This window comes from Antechinus flavipes, chromosome 1 (assembly GCF_016432865.1).
Source record: "Antechinus flavipes isolate AdamAnt ecotype Samford, QLD, Australia chromosome 1, AdamAnt_v2, whole genome shotgun sequence".
NCBI lineage: Eukaryota > Metazoa > Chordata > Mammalia > Dasyuromorphia > Dasyuridae > Antechinus > Antechinus flavipes.
Genome location: NC_067398.1, coordinates 315,983,359 through 315,998,956, shown reverse-complemented (window position 1 = coordinate 315,998,956; position 15,598 = coordinate 315,983,359). Strand labels below are relative to the sequence as shown.

General features: G+C 34.1%; 1 protein-coding gene and 1 long non-coding RNA gene across 3 annotated transcripts in view; one reads left to right on the top strand and one right to left on the bottom strand.

The window, feature by feature from the left end:
* Nucleotides 1-1,764: 1,764 nt before the first annotated feature.
* The window catches only part of QNG1 (Q-nucleotide N-glycosylase 1), a 16,115-nt gene continuing 2,281 nt past the window's right edge, over nt 1,765-15,598 (bottom strand). For both annotated transcript variants that reach the window (XM_051966258.1, XM_051966251.1), the window contains 3 exons: nt 13,857-14,116; nt 6,549-6,744; nt 1,765-3,452 (listed from right to left, as the gene is read on the bottom strand). In XM_051966258.1, the coding sequence (XP_051822218.1) occupies nt 3,220-3,452; nt 6,549-6,744; nt 13,857-14,116 (689 nt within the window). In that variant the 3' untranslated portion in view covers nt 1,765-3,219. The remainder of the gene's footprint in view (nt 3,453-6,548; nt 6,745-13,856; nt 14,117-15,598) is intronic.
* LOC127541152 (uncharacterized) overlaps nt 11,660-15,598 on the top strand; it is a 23,577-nt gene continuing 19,638 nt past the window's right edge. The window contains exons 1-2 of the long non-coding RNA XR_007948378.1: nt 11,660-11,805; nt 13,531-13,583. This is a non-coding gene — a long non-coding RNA (uncharacterized LOC127541152). The remainder of the gene's footprint in view (nt 11,806-13,530; nt 13,584-15,598) is intronic.

Below are 15,598 nucleotides of genomic sequence, written 5' to 3'. Positions count from 1 at the left end.
CAACATTGAACAGCCAGGAGTGAAGTGAGGCTGGCTTGGGCTAAGTATTCACCAATTAGGAGAGTTGGGCTCGGGGAAGAGGCTTTAAGATAAATTAGATACAAAAAATTCTACAAAAGGCAGATGAGATTAAAAGCACAAACGGAAAAGTTGATTTAGAAAAGAGTAAAAATCTTTCACTGAGGCTCTAAGGGAGCAACAAATATTAGAGGTGAAAAATTGGGAATAGGAGAAGTAATACTGGACGGTCCCTTTGTTACAGCAAAGTAGACCGTAGAGTTAAACGAATGGGTGAAGAAAATCTAAATAATCTACTAGTATTCAAATTCTTAAAAGCATCAGAAAAAGCGGTTACCCTTCCATATTCTCTTTAGTTGCTCTACTTTGTGACATGCAGCAACTTGACTTTTATGCCTCCTCCAATAACAGCTCTAGCACTTTATAGCTAAGCTCTTTTCACATATATCATCCTAACAACCCTGCGTAGTAGGGTCATTATAATTATTCTCAGTTGAGGAAACTGAGGGCAGATTAGGACTAGTCCAGAGGTCAGACTGCAATTCGTTTTCCTGACCCCAAGTCCAAGCTCTATCCAGTCACTTAGTCATTTTTAGGGACAACTAGCTTCTAATTAAGTTTTATTGCTGCCTGTTTGTTTTTGTTCATTTCTATTAACATCCAGCCCTCCCAACTCCCAAACTAAGGCGGAAACCCCTTCCCAAGAAATAGAAAGTTCTATCACTTCTTTTATTCTTTACACTACCTTCCTAATGGCATTTAATGTAAATTATTTTCCGAATAATTTACAGAAAAATAAGCACAGATACCTCTCCCGCCCAAAACACCGCTCTTCAATCTGCCCAAACTGCACTCGCCCCAGCTGGGAGAAAAGTGTTGACCCAGGGCAGCGTAGAAGGGAGCGGGCCTTTCAGACCGTCAGTACAGAGCTCGGTGCGCATGAGCGGTCCCTCGAAGAAAAGTCTGCCCACAAATATCCTTCCGGGAGTGTTGAATGCTCATCTTCCTTCAGCGGCTAGAGAAAAAAACATCGGCCTAAGAACCACGGCTGGGACACACTAGTTTTTCCCCTCTCAGTAAAACCTCAGCGGCCTTCAACTCCGGTCCCCGATCCAAGGTAGCAGGAATTAGGTCACCATAGAAACGTCAGGCGAACGCACCGGAAACAGAAAAGCAATCCGCGGCTGACGATTGGCCAAGGGAACTGGCCCGGAAATGTGGTTTAACTTTGACCTTGGGCTAGAATGTTTGCTTCCTTGGCGCCCTTAGTGTAACACCAATGTAGATACTCTCTCCTTGCGAAAAGTAGCGGAAGGGTCTTAGACAACTCGTAGAGCAAAGCATCCATCACCAGCCCCGTGGGCTTCGACTCCAGCTTCGCATCAAGGACTAGGAGCGATAGGATGCTCTACTAGACAGATGATTACTAAGATTCGGAACAGCAGTGGCCCTTTAGGATAATTCCCTCATTTCAAGGATGCAGAGACTTGCAATTTCCTAAAGGTCACTGGGCATTATAGTACCTTTGCTTCCCACCCAAGTCTTCTGACTACAGGACTCTTTTCCATTGACCTTTTTCCTCATGGAAGCAAATTATGTGACAAAGGATGACTGGAGTCGGATATATATATGTATATTTTAAATTTCCATGCTAAACTTAAAAATAATTTTATTTTAAATTTGCATTTAAAGCAGTTTAAATGTCTGACGCTTTAAAAGGACCTCAAAATTACACGACTAAAAAAATTACGTTTTAAAGTTTATTCAATTTCAAATCAGACACTTGCAAATTAGACTAAACATCAAAAATAATCTTTATAGTGTCTATTATATATACACCAAACAATTACATTTTTCTTTTTTTGCTGAAGCAATTGAGATTAAGTGACTTGGCCAGGGTCACAAAGCCAGGCAGTGTTAAGTATTTGAGACCTCATTTGAACTCAGGTCCTCCTGATTTCAGGGCTAGTGCTCTATCCACTTCGTCACCTAACTGCCCCATGTAATTACAGTTTTAACTCAACTTAATTCCTTGGTTTTTTCAATAATATCACTATTGTGTAACTGTGTCATTAAAATACACGTTCATGTGTATATACACTTGTTCTTTTTCCATTTATACTGTTGAGCCACCCACCCCCTTCCCCTTCCTTGCCATTAGGACTGGAAATTGAGTTTAAAAAAGAGCTCAGGAAAAACCTTGAAGTTTGGTCACCTTTACATATCACTGTGTCATTAACTCCAAGTGCAATATCAATCTTTGCTAGGACGATTCCCCCTCCTTTTGAGTATTGCCCCATGCCTCGATGTCTTCTGCCCTTGACCCTTCTTATCTTGATCCCTATCCTGTTAGGATTAAATTTCAATCCTTTCCTGGAATTATGGCTTGTCCATCCTCCCAGTGTCCTCACCCCCCTTATCTGCCTTTGTTTCCCCTATAAGATTGTGTACTCAGATTATGTATTCTGTTTGCAAATCCTAGTTAGTTAAAATCCTATATAAGTTCCCTCTGTCAATTTATCCTGCATTCACTGCATTGGACAAGAGTCCCATCTGGTCAGCTAGCTTAAATTCCACATTAAAAATCAAAAACCAATCTTTGCTTGCCTCAGTTTCTTTGGTATTACAACACAATCCATGATCACATATACACATATGAGAATTTTAAACAGAAGAGTGCAATAAATGGAAAATGGATAGAAACTAAGAAATATCTAATGAATGACAGAAAAATCACCCTGAAAATTGATCACATTTAAAAAAGCATGATTAACTTTTTTTTTTTTTTGGTAGAGGCAATTGAAGTCAAGTAACTTGCCCAAGGTCACAAAGCTAGGAAGTGTTAGTTGTCTTTGAGTCCAGATTTGAAGTCAGGTCCTCCTGACTTCAGGGCTGGTGCTCTATCCATTGTGCCACCTAGGTGCCCCATGATTAACTTTTAAAAAGAAATTTCGCAAAAAGAAAAATTGGAATGCCAAAATTAAGAGCACTAAGAAAATAAATGAAATAAAAAAAAAAAAAATGAAATTTGGAATGAACACTAGTAGATAAGAAAGGTTGATGAGGAAGAGTGACATAAATCCTTTTTCTTCCCCATAGTATGTGCTACACTTTTTCTGGTTAACATAATAAAAGATAAGGGGCACAACTGATTATATGTTACAAAATTCTGGAGTCTGATTTGACTAGAACTTAGCATAATCAATAATATATGCATCGGGTCCGGTGAAATGGAATTCCTTTCATATCTTCCCTGTGATCCCGGGCATAGTCCCACAAGAAATAATCAAGAAGAACTGAATTTATATCTACACCAATTTTGATGCCCCTTTTTTCAACAAGTTTTAAAAGTTGATCTCGAATCAGCTCAACACACCAAACAGAACAGCCTCTGATTTCTACCTCTTGTTTATCCCCAGATGGAAACATTTCTCCTATAGAAAAAAAATGAGGAAAACATATTAAAAACAAATGATACAATCATACAATGAAAAATATAGACTTTGTAACTAAATTTATACCTACAAATACTGTAACTATTTATCTTTATGATTTAATCTTGTAAAAACCAAAGTGGTAAGCATTTTGGAAATGAAATTAGCAATGATGTCAAAATTTTAAACTTCTATTATGTGAGGTGTCATTTGAGTTCAAAATTAATCTTCTATGGAGTAGCAGTCACTTGAGCACAGAAAAAAATTGTCAAGAAGAGAAAGAAATTAGCTTTTATAACAATGAAAAGGGCAGAGTTCATAACCAAACTAAGAATAAAAAGATTATAGCAGACAAAATGGATAGTATTACATAAAACCAACGAGATTTTGCACCAACAAGATACATAAGGAACTGATTCAAAACTTAAGAATAAAAGTCACTACCCAATAGATAAATGGTCAATGAATATGAATAGGCAGTTCTCAAATGAAGAAACCTAAGCTAACAATAACACTATAGGGAAAATGTTCTAAATCACAAATATTTAGAGAAATGCAAGTTGAAACAACTCTGAGTTCTAATTCATACCTATTTTTAGCAAAGATAGCAAAAAAGGAAAAATTACATTCTGGAAAGTCACTGGAAAAGCAATTTTTTTCCTTAAAAATCACTAAACTATACACTATGTCCAAACCTTAAAGAGACCAAAAAGGACCAAAAAAAAAGAAAAAAGAAAAAGAACCCACATGTATTTTTGTACATTATACAAAATTAGCAATTATAATAGCAATTAAAAATGAAAATTAAAGAAGTGACTAATTGGGAAGTATCTGAACAAATTTTGGTATATGAATATAATGAAATGTTATTGTATGTCTATGCTTTTTAACCAAATTTATCACGCTGTAGAAGAACAGAGCCAAAGAAGAAAAAATTACGGAAAAAAAGTGAAAAATAATAACTTCAATCTATATTCAGTTTCTGTCCATTTTTTATCACAGATCCTTTTGGAATTATCTTGAATCAGTATTACTGAAAACAGCTAAATAATTCACACTTCTCCATTTTACAATATTACTACTATTATATATATGTTTTTCTGGTTCTGTTCTCTTCATTTTGCCTCAGTTCATAAAATCTTTCCAGATTTTTCTGAAATCGGTCAGCTCATAATTTCTTATAGCACAGTAGTATTCCATCACAAATTATCTACCACAACTCGTTTAGTCATTCCCTATCTCAATTTCCAATTCTTTGCCACTACATAAAAAGCTATTATAAATATTTCCTACAAATAGTTTCTTTTCTTTCTTTTAAAAAAAATCTCTTTGGATTAAAGACCTACTGGATCAAAGAGTATGCAGTTTTGTAGTCCTTTGAGCATCGTCCCAAATTGCTCTCCAAATGGTTGGATTCATCCATAATTCTACCAACAGTGCCAACAGTGTCCAAATTTTTCCACATCTTCTACAAAATTTATTATTCTGTCATATTAGCCAACCTGATAGGTATGAGGTAGTACCTCAGACTTGTTTTAATTTTTATTTCTCTAATTAACAGCAATTTAGGCCATGTTTTCATGACTTATTTGTTTTATTATTTATTTATTTTTATCATTCATATAAGATTATAAAAAGATTAGTTTCAGGGAAACCAATGATGGTGACAGATTCAAGGTATAGAATGAAACATGTTTTACAGTCTAACCATATTTTTTATAAAGGTTTTGATTTTCTCTTTTTTTTTTTCTTTTCAGCTGAGGAGGGGGAGGGGGGTGTCTAGGAATAAAGCAGGCCAAAAAAAAAAAATAAGAAAAAACATCAATGGAACATTTTTTTCAAAATGCACAGAAATCTAAAAGCAAACAGACAAGCAGGATATCTTTGACAATTACATTTATTATATACATAAAAGAAAAGACAAAATATGCTTTGTGTGCAGAACTGCTCATTTTAATTTGTTAAATTTGAAATAATAGTAAAAAATTAACAAAACTAGACTTGAAAGAGGAAAGAGAAATAGAGAAGAATCTGAATAGTAGTTACAATTTATGATAGAGCAGTAGATGAAATCACTGAGACAGGACAGGGAATGATAAAACAAAAGCAAGGTTCTTAAGGAACAGCTATATTACTGGGTTAGGAAAAGGATGGAGGAGAAACAGGAATGTACAAAGCCAGGGAAGTCAAAGGAAGAGATCTAGAGAGAAAGGGGGATTAATCAACCAATGCTAATTTCAAACACTGCAAAGAAATCAAGGAAGATAGGGTCAAAAAAAGGTAAAGATCATATTCAGCTTGGAGTGACAGTGTTAAATTAAGTATGCAGTTGAAAATAGATGAGAGAACTAATAATAATAAGCAGATTAACAGCTGAAATCATGTGAATAGATGAGAAGGTTCAGAGAGAGTTTAAGGACTGACCTTAGGAAGCTAAATATGCTTCCTAAAAACTGATGAAACTGAAATGCAAAGAGCTTAAATATGTTATCCAAAGTTCCACAAAGAGAAAGGCCAATGGTCTTTCTAAGGATACTCAGAGCTCTCTCAGTTCATGGTTAAATGCAGAAGAGAGGCTAAAAAGTATGAGGTCACTATATTTAGCAATAAAGTCATTAGTAACTGGTTGTTTTCCAAACAGCAATTTCAGAAGAGTTGTAGGAATGGCCATCAGATTATAACTGGTTAATGAAAAGTAGATAATGAAAAGATATTTTAAAGGTTTTAAAGATTTAAGAGCAAAAGGAAGAAAACCAAAATAAGACAGTAGCTAAAGGAAACAAATTGAATCAAGTAACTTTTAATGAGAAAAACTACAAGTTCAGCTTCTACTCACAATAACACTCTGCTCATTCAAATCCAAACTGATATGATAGGACTTTCAATAGTATCTATTTACATTTAATATGATCACTAGGAATTTGGAGCTCTAAAGATAATTATTTTCTAATGTAAACTCTGCTATGGACTTTTATAATTTCCATACAAAAGATATGAATGACCAAAAACAACTATTTATTAAGTACACCAGATCATAAAGTGTAGAACAACCCAAAGAGTATAAGCAAAGAGTTATATTACAAACAAGTTACAAACCTTTAAGAAGTTTCTTCAGTAGTTCATCAGAGTATCTTATTGCTCCCAAGTGAGCAAGAACCTGAGGTAGTCTGTAGTCAGCAAACATGGTGATACTGGAAATGTCACTGAAGCAGCCATCTCCTTTTCCTTCTAATACACACCAAGTATCTGCCACAAGAATCTGAGCTCGTTTGTAAAATGAAATCCTTTTACCCTGATAAATGAGAAAAGGAAAACTGTTACTTGAGTATTTTAAGTTTCATATCTCAAAAAATGGTCTATCATAAGGAATGTTTTATTGATCTTAGTTGTGCTTTGTTTTTTAATAGTGTTAGAAAAAAAACTCCTTTGTAAATTTATTTTGAAAGTTCCTTTTACTTTAATTCCAAATTGATTAAACTCCTAAAGTGTTTAGCTGTGTTGGTTTGGAGGATACAAAAACAAAAATCAAAAATGGAGGCTCTCCCTCAAGAAGTTTACATTTTTTACTGAGGTGATAAAAAAATGAATAAACAGAAGATAAACTGAATCAGGAGACAACAATAAACAACTAGGTGGAACTGGAATATTCCACAAAGTGGCACTGAGTAAAAGGTGGCACTCAGCTTCAATGCCACTCTATATGAAATCTTTCTTGATGTCCCCAATTGTGTGCTTCCCAAATTATCTTGTCATTATTTTGTATATGAAAATGTTATAGAACGTAAGCTTCCTGAGGGCAGGGACTGCTTCATTTTGGCACATGTTCCCTGTGCCTAATACACTAAGCCACTAGTTAACTGGTTAAATAATTTCTATAAAGTCCCTGACAAATACTCATATAGGCTCTGAAAAGTTTTCAATTTAGGGTGACCAGTAGGAATCTGTACTATCAACAGAAACAGGCAAGATGTTATAAAAGGTAGGTTCTGATAAGACTTTGAAATGGATGTTTTGAGTAGGTAGATAGAAATATGGAATTGAAGCTCAGGGAGAAGTTTGGGGTTAAATATGTTGATTTGGGAGTTACTGAAATAGAAATCTCAATTGAAGCTTGAAGAGTTGGTGAGATAACAAAATGAGAGAACACAGAAAAACATAAGTCTAGGGCAAAACCTCGGAATACCCTTTCAACTTCAGAATGGGAGGAAGCAGATCAACCAAGCTAGATAGGTTTAAAAAAAAAAATCTAAAAAAGGCAATTCCTCAAAAGCCAAAGAAAAGGAGCATCCAGAATGAGGAACAGTTATCAACCATCACAGAAAAATCAAGAAAGATGAGACATGAGGAAAAAGCCATAAGAGTTGGTCAGGGTAATTGATGAGCTCAGAAAAGATCTTGGTGTTCCTGAACATCTGTGACCCTGTGCTATTCCTCATACAAAACACTTCATATCTGGGTATTTTCACTGGCTAGAATTTCTTCTCTTTTCATCTCCTCTTCACGATCTCTGTCTTCCTTAAAAATTCAGCTAAAAGCTCACTTTCTATATTGACCTCCCTTGATTCTACTGCCTTTCCCTTCTAAATTGTCACCCATTTAACCTGCCTATGATTTATTTGTACATGGTTGTTTTCATGTTGTCTTTCTTACTAGTGAAAGCACTTTGAGAACCGTCAATATTTTGCCTATTTAAAAATATTTCCAAAGCTTAACTCAATGGTTGATACGTAGCAGGCACTTAAATGTTTACTGATTGACAGAAAAAGCAGGTTTAAAAGCTTGATAATACCGGAAGTCAGAATGCAGGGAACTGAGGAATGTGTGGGTAGTAAAGTAATGGAAGCATCTCATATAGATTATTTTTCTTTATAAAAGTATAACATTGAAGAGTACTTGCACTTCAAAGATCGAAGCAGTAATGCTGGGCTAGATTAGCAAGAGTTCTTATTCTATTCACAATACTTTTTCACCCAAGAAATGGGATATACATAAAAACCACATGTATAATTTGATTTTACTGATATAAAAAAAGGGAAGTAGAAATGGAAAAGGGAAAGCGTCAGAAAAAGGGAAAAAGGGAGATAAAAAGAGGGAAACTACATCCCACGATAAGGCAAAGGAAACCTATCATATCTGAGGGAACTTAGAGAGGGGGAGGAACATTGTGTGAATCTTACTCTCATCAGAGTTGGCTCAAAGAGAAAATAATTGATTTTTATTTTACAAAGAATCTTCTCTCATCTCATTAAAAAGTGGGAGAGGAAAAGGGAAAAGGAAAAAGAGTAATAAGGGAAGGGAACAAGAAAGGGGAAGGGATTCAAAGGGAGGAGGGAGGGATCCTAAAGAGGGAGAGCTGTGTGACACAAGTGGGGCCCATAAGTTTAATACTAAGGAAGAGGGGGTAAGGGGATGGGGGGCAAGAAAAAGAAAAGCACAATCCAGGGATATTAAGATGGCAGGAAATACAGAACTAGTAATTTTAACCGTAAATGTGAATGGGATGAACTCTCCCATAAAGCGGAGGTGGCTAGCAGACTAGATCAAAAGCCAGAACCCTATAATATGTTGTTTACAGGAAACACATTTAAAACAGAGAGATACATACAGAGTAAAGCTAAAAGGTTGTAGCAGAATCTATTATGCTTCGGGTGAATCAAAAAAAGCAGAGGTAGCCATCCATATTTCAGATCAGGCAAAAGCAAAAACTGATCTAATTAAAAGAGATAAGGAATAAAAGTATATCTTGCTAAAGGGTTCTTTAGACAATGAAGCAATATCAATATTAAACATATATGCACCAAGTGGTATAGCATCTAACTTCCTAAAGGAGAAGTTAAGAGAGTTGCAAAAAGAAATAGACAGCAAAACTATAATAGTGAGAGATCTCAATCTTACACTCTCAGAATTAGATAAATCAAACCACAAAACAAGTAAGAAAGAAATTAAAGAGATAAATAGAATATTAGAAATGTTTACATGACCTTGGACAAAATGTATATTAAGATTACAAATTAAATATTTACTGATAATATGACAATTTCGTGACTCCATGTTTAGTTACAAGACCCCATATGGGGTTTCCTCATGACCCACTTTTAATTCCTTTAATCTCTTTTTCTTCTTTTATTGCCAAAGCTAACATTTTTTAATACAATATTGACTAGTAATGGTGATAATGGGCAAATAGCATTTAAGGGGGAAGAAACATCATCCTGAGTTTAATCTAGTCTTATACAGTTACTAGCAATGAGATCCTAGGCATGTCACTTAACACTATTTGCCTCAGTTTCTTCATCTGTAAAGTAAGCTGGAGAAGTATCACTCTGGTATCTTTACCAAGAAAACTCTAAATGGTGTCACCAAAAGTCAGACATGACTGAAAAATTAAACAGTAGCAATAAGCTTTGTGAGATGTATCTTAGATCCACTGTAAGTACTTTATCAATCGGGGCTTATAGATAAACCACTTAACTGAGAAAAAAAATTTTTTTCACTAGCTTTTCCTGGAACTGCCAGAGCTCTTGAAATAAGTGGGCAAAAACTGAATCAACCAATCACCTCCTAAATGAAATCCCCCCAAAAAACCTCCCTGGATAACATTTTAGGATCACAAAAAAAATACAAGATGACAAAAAGTTCTGTCAATCAACAGATGTGACTCCAAATTATATGAGTAGTAACTTATTACAAAAAAAAAAAAAGAAAAAAGCTAATGCTCATGCATGTCAGAACTCTTTATACTGTATACAAAGGAGCCTATAGTACAAGCAGAGCCTTGGGTATTTAAGAATTAAAATGAAAGTAATACGGGAGAGAAGGTCCAATCCCTTACTCAAAGGGAGGAAAAAGGATGGTGAAAAGAAAGAGAGAGCAAGAGTGAGTAGGATAGCTGGAGTGGCATCAGCCCCTTCTCCCTTCCCTTCCTTATATGAAAGGGTCCCAAATGCACAAAAAATTTATCAATCTGGCCTAGGCTGCTGAAGCCAAGTTTGTAGCTAATTCAGCTACAAATAAAGAGCTTTCTTAGGGTTTCAAGTAGCAGATTTCGCCAGTTGGGGGATGAGGGAGTAAGCATCCTTTACTCTGAGCCTCCTACATATTTTGAGGACAATGTTTCTGGAAAATATGGCAACTAAAAAAAACAAATTTTGGGGATCCTTCCAGAGTCCAAATAACAGTGAATCACAACAAAATTTACACAAGGTTTAGCAGCTGCCAAATTAAAGGAAAGGAGAGCTTGGAATATATTCCAAATACAAGGACTTATATAATAAATAATAATCAATGTGGCAAGAGTAAGTATAATCCTACAAGGGGGAAAAAAAAAGAAATCAGCCCCTTAATGGAATATAAGTTTTCTACTTATTCCTGATGGAAAGAAGTTTCTGTTTAAACTGATCTTTAAAAGGAATCCAGTAAGGGGCAGCTAGGTAGTGTGCAGTAGATAGAGCACCAGCCCTGAAGTCAGGAGGACCCAAGTTCAAATCTGGCCTCAGACACTTAACACTTCCCAGCTGTGTAACCCTAATCACTTAACCCCAATTGCCCTGGCAAAAATAATAAAATTTTTTAAAAATATATAAAAAATAAAAAGAACCCATTATTTCAAGAGATGGGTATGAAAGAGATAAGTATTCCAGGTATGGGTTTACCACTTAAATGGAAATGGAATATGGAATGTGGTATATGCCAAGTATATAAAAGAGCCAAATTTAAGCAAAAATAGAGTGCAATGAGGAAGTGAAAAGAATTTCAAGCCCCTAAATTGAGGTGGTTGTAGTTATAAAAGGAGAACAGTCAGGTAAAAAATAAGTTGAAGAAACATTGTCACTAACTGGATGTAAGGGGTAAGGAATAACTCTTGAGATTGCAAACTTTAGAAAGGAAAAATAGTAGCACCCAAACAGGAACAGAAAAATGAGGAGTTTGAGGGTATTTAGGAAGAATGATTCAATATACCAATTTTACAGTGTGGCTCACTTGAAGAAAATTCAATAGATATACATTTAAAATTTTAAGTTATTAAAAAAATGCACTTTCTTAGGGGTGTATCTAACACATAAAGCAAAAGAAAACCACAACACTGGGCATACAGTAGATTTTCATTGATTTCATAGATTTCATTAAATGCTTAATGAACTGAACTCGAAAACTATGACATTAAATTTAACTGTTTTCTTTCTTTTCTCCCATGAAACTAGGAATCCATGATTCCATGACAACAGAATCTATGACAACTAAAAGCAAACAGAACTTCTGTATGTCTTGAATTCACTACATCCTGAGGTCTCTGAAAATTTGACTCAAATCACTGCAATGCCACAACCACTGTGGCCCCAGGATACATGAAGGGGTAAGAGAAAAACCCTTTTGTAAAATATTTAATATTTTTAACAACAACATACATTTTGGACCAAGAACTATAACTGATCATTTCACAGGTACCACAAAACCAACAGAAGCTGCTATTACTTCATTAGTTAAAAAAAAATATTAAATTCAGAATAACCTTAAAAAAGCGATGAAATGATCAAATCAGAAAGAAGTTAATATTCAATATAATAAATACAATAGAGAAAATAGTTATCTCTCAATTTGTAGATCATATTTAGCCCAATTTATAAGAGTGACCTTAAAGTATTTATCATCTATTGGTTTAACATAAGATGTGGCACCAAAGTTATAGAGAATTCTATAAAATGATTTTATAAGAGTAGCCCTTTTATTGGTAGCAAAGAACTGGAAATTGAAGCAATGTCCATCAAATGGATAACTGCTGAACAAGTTGTGGCATACTATTGTGCTATAAGAAATGAGCAGGACAACTAAAAAGCAAAACAAAATCCATGAAAACTTACATGAACTGATGCAAAGTAAAAAGAGCAGAATCAGGTGACCACTATACAACAGCTGCAATACTGATGATTATGAATGAATTAGCTATTCTCTTTTTTTGCGTGTGAATTTTTTTAATTTAATTTTTAATAGCTTTTTATTTACAAGTTATATGCACGAGTAATTTTACAGCATTGACAACTGCCAAACCTTTTGTTCCAATTTTTCCCCTCCTTCCCTCCAATCCCTGCCCTAGATGGCAGGATGACCAATATATGTTAAATATATTAAAGTATAAATTAAATACAAAATAAGTATACTTGTCCAAACCGTTATTTTGCTGTACAAAAATAACTGGACTCTGAAATATTGTACAAGTAGCCTGTGAAGGAAATAAAAAATGCAGGCGGACAAAATATAGAGATTGGGGAATTCAATGTAATGGTTCTTAGTCACCTCCCAGAGTTCTTTCGCTGGGTGTAGCTGGTTCAGTTCATTACTTTTCAACTGGAACTGATTTGGTTCATCTCATTGCTGAAGATGGCCAGGTCCATCAGAATTGATCATTATATAGTATTGTTGTTGAAGTATATAATGATCTCCTGGTTCTGCCATTTCACTCAGCATCAGTTCTTGTAAGTCTAGAATTAACTATTTTCAATAATAAAATGATCTAAGACAATTCTCAAGGACTCATGATGAAAAATGTTATTTACCTCCAGAGAAAGAATTGATAAAGTATGAACGCAAACTAAAGCATAATAGTTTTCATTTTCTTTATTTTCATGATTTTTTTTTCAATCTATGTCTTACTTCACAATATGACTAATATGGAAACAAGTTTCGCAAGATTGCACATGTATATCAAATTGCGAATTGCCTCAGGGAGGAGAGAGAAGGTGTATGGTGAGGGAGAGAACATGGAATTCAAAAATTTTAAAACCAAATGTTAAATACTATTTTTACACATAACTGGAAAAATTATAAAATAACCTTTTCAAAACCCCCAACATTTTTATAAGAAACATAACTTGATTGAACATGTTTTCGCCATGCAACTTAATACTGTTAAAGTACTTTGAAGTATGAAACAAAATGCATCATGAAGAAAATTTTATACTTGAACCCTACAATAATACTGTTATAAAATAGAATTTGAGAAAATTTGTCGATATTGACAAGAATCAGAATAGAACTTTTAAATCATTTTAATACTAAATATAGTACTGCTTTTTGTTCACAGAGAATTATTCAAAATTAAGAAAATGCTGACTAAAGCGTCAATCATTTATGGAGGTAAATTTTTAACTAAGTTTAATTTTGATTCTTATTTTATTTGCTACTTAAATTAAGACAAATTTTAATTAAGTTAATTTAAAAATATAGTTCAACAAATAATCATTAGACATCCACTGTATGATGTAGCAGCTTCCAGCTACATTTTAGCCCTTTAAAATTTAAGTTTTCATAGTAATTTTGAGAAGTATTCTATAACACAACAGTACTAGTAAGGATAATTGTTAGATGGGCACTTTTAATTTCTCAAAAACAAACAAAAAAAAAACTCACCTGATATACAGCCACATCTCTATAGGAAGGGAAACTTTCAACTATCAGGGACAGGAGTTTTTGTGCACTTTTGTCACTCTTGTGAACACAGTTAAGAAAAGACCCTCCAAACTTCTCAAGTAAAATTTTTCCAGTTTCATTGAGAATCTGATGCCTTTCTTCTATCAAAGGCATAGGCACATCTGTATCAGAGTGCAAAATATGTTGAAGTTGATCAAGGGTAACTGTGGCATAGTATGAAGGCCTAGTGAGGGGTATTCCTTGAAGGGATGGAGGAAAGAAGAAAAGCAAAAACAAAAAAAAAGATATTTCAAAGAACAACTTGAGACTTTACACAAATATGAAGTCAAAAATATAATTGTTAAGTTTAAGTTCTATTTTCAATATTTTGTTAAGATCCTCATCAAACAAATTCAAATTTTAAAATATAAATTCCAGCAAGAAATTATTCATATGCAGAAGGAGCTCAAATTTCTCCAGCACCCACTCTGAAAATAGTTTGAGACTTTTAGTTTGTATGGAATAAAACAAGTGGTAATGAAGGCTGAGATATGAAAGGGATTTCAGAAGTTATCTATTATAAACCTCTCATTTTAGAGATGAGGAACCTGAAACCTAGAGATTTGATTAGGTGACTCAGCCAAGGTCACACAAGTAAAAAGTGGCAATGATACAGATCTGAGCTTCCCTCCAAGTTCACTGCTGTTTCCACAATACTACTTTTCCCAGGAGAGATGCATGGGAATTTTGACAAGGTTTGTTTTGATTCAAAATACCTTCACTACTGCAAGAATGTGTGATGTAATCAATGATTTTTAGGAAAAATACATTATTATTGTTCAGTATACAATTATAATTCATGTTCTTTCAACTAAGAGACATGTTTTAGTTTTAGAAAATATATACTTGAAAGCAGTGATTTACTGTGTTTAAAGCCAAATTCATCTAAAAACTTTCCAGAGTTTAGAATTCTATATTCAACTATAGTTCCAAAGGGACATAAAGAAATGATATGGAATTTGAATAATAACTCTTTCCTAGTCGTTTATATTTTTGACTAGTGGAAGATAAACATAAATACTTTCAATTGCAATGTATTAATTCTCAAAAATAATTTCAATGGACAGTTACTTATAGCAAGGGGAATTTATTTAGGAGAAAACATAAAATTATGAGTATACAGCAAATCTATAAATATCATATAGCAGAATTTTACAAAAGCAAAAACTGCTTTAATGTTTTATTGTATTTTTTATACTCTTATTAAATACTAATGCTAGACAGAAAACTTAAAAATTATGAATGTGGAGCAATTGTAGAATAGTAGTGAAAGGAGCACTGAATAGGCAGTCAGTGGACCTACGTTCAAATTCCAGCTCTTGCTATTTCTAACCTGTTGTGACTTTGAGAAAGTCCATTTCCTAACCTGGGGTCTCAGTTTCCTCATCTGTTAAAAAGAGGAGGTAAGATTAGATACTTTCAGATATTTCCTCTATAATAATTGCACTGTACTATTCAAATCTTAGAAGTGCCTTTGATTTCATGACCTTAGCCCTCCACCAACAAAGTCCTAGCAATTAAGTGGCTTGCCCAAGATAACATTTTCTATCTGGAAGAACAAAAGGTCAAGAATTTCAAGGGAATTAATTAAAAAATGCAAATAAAAGTGGCCTAGATGTGTCAGATCTAAAACTATATTATAAAGCAGTGGTCATCAAAACCCTTTGGTACTGGCTAAGAAA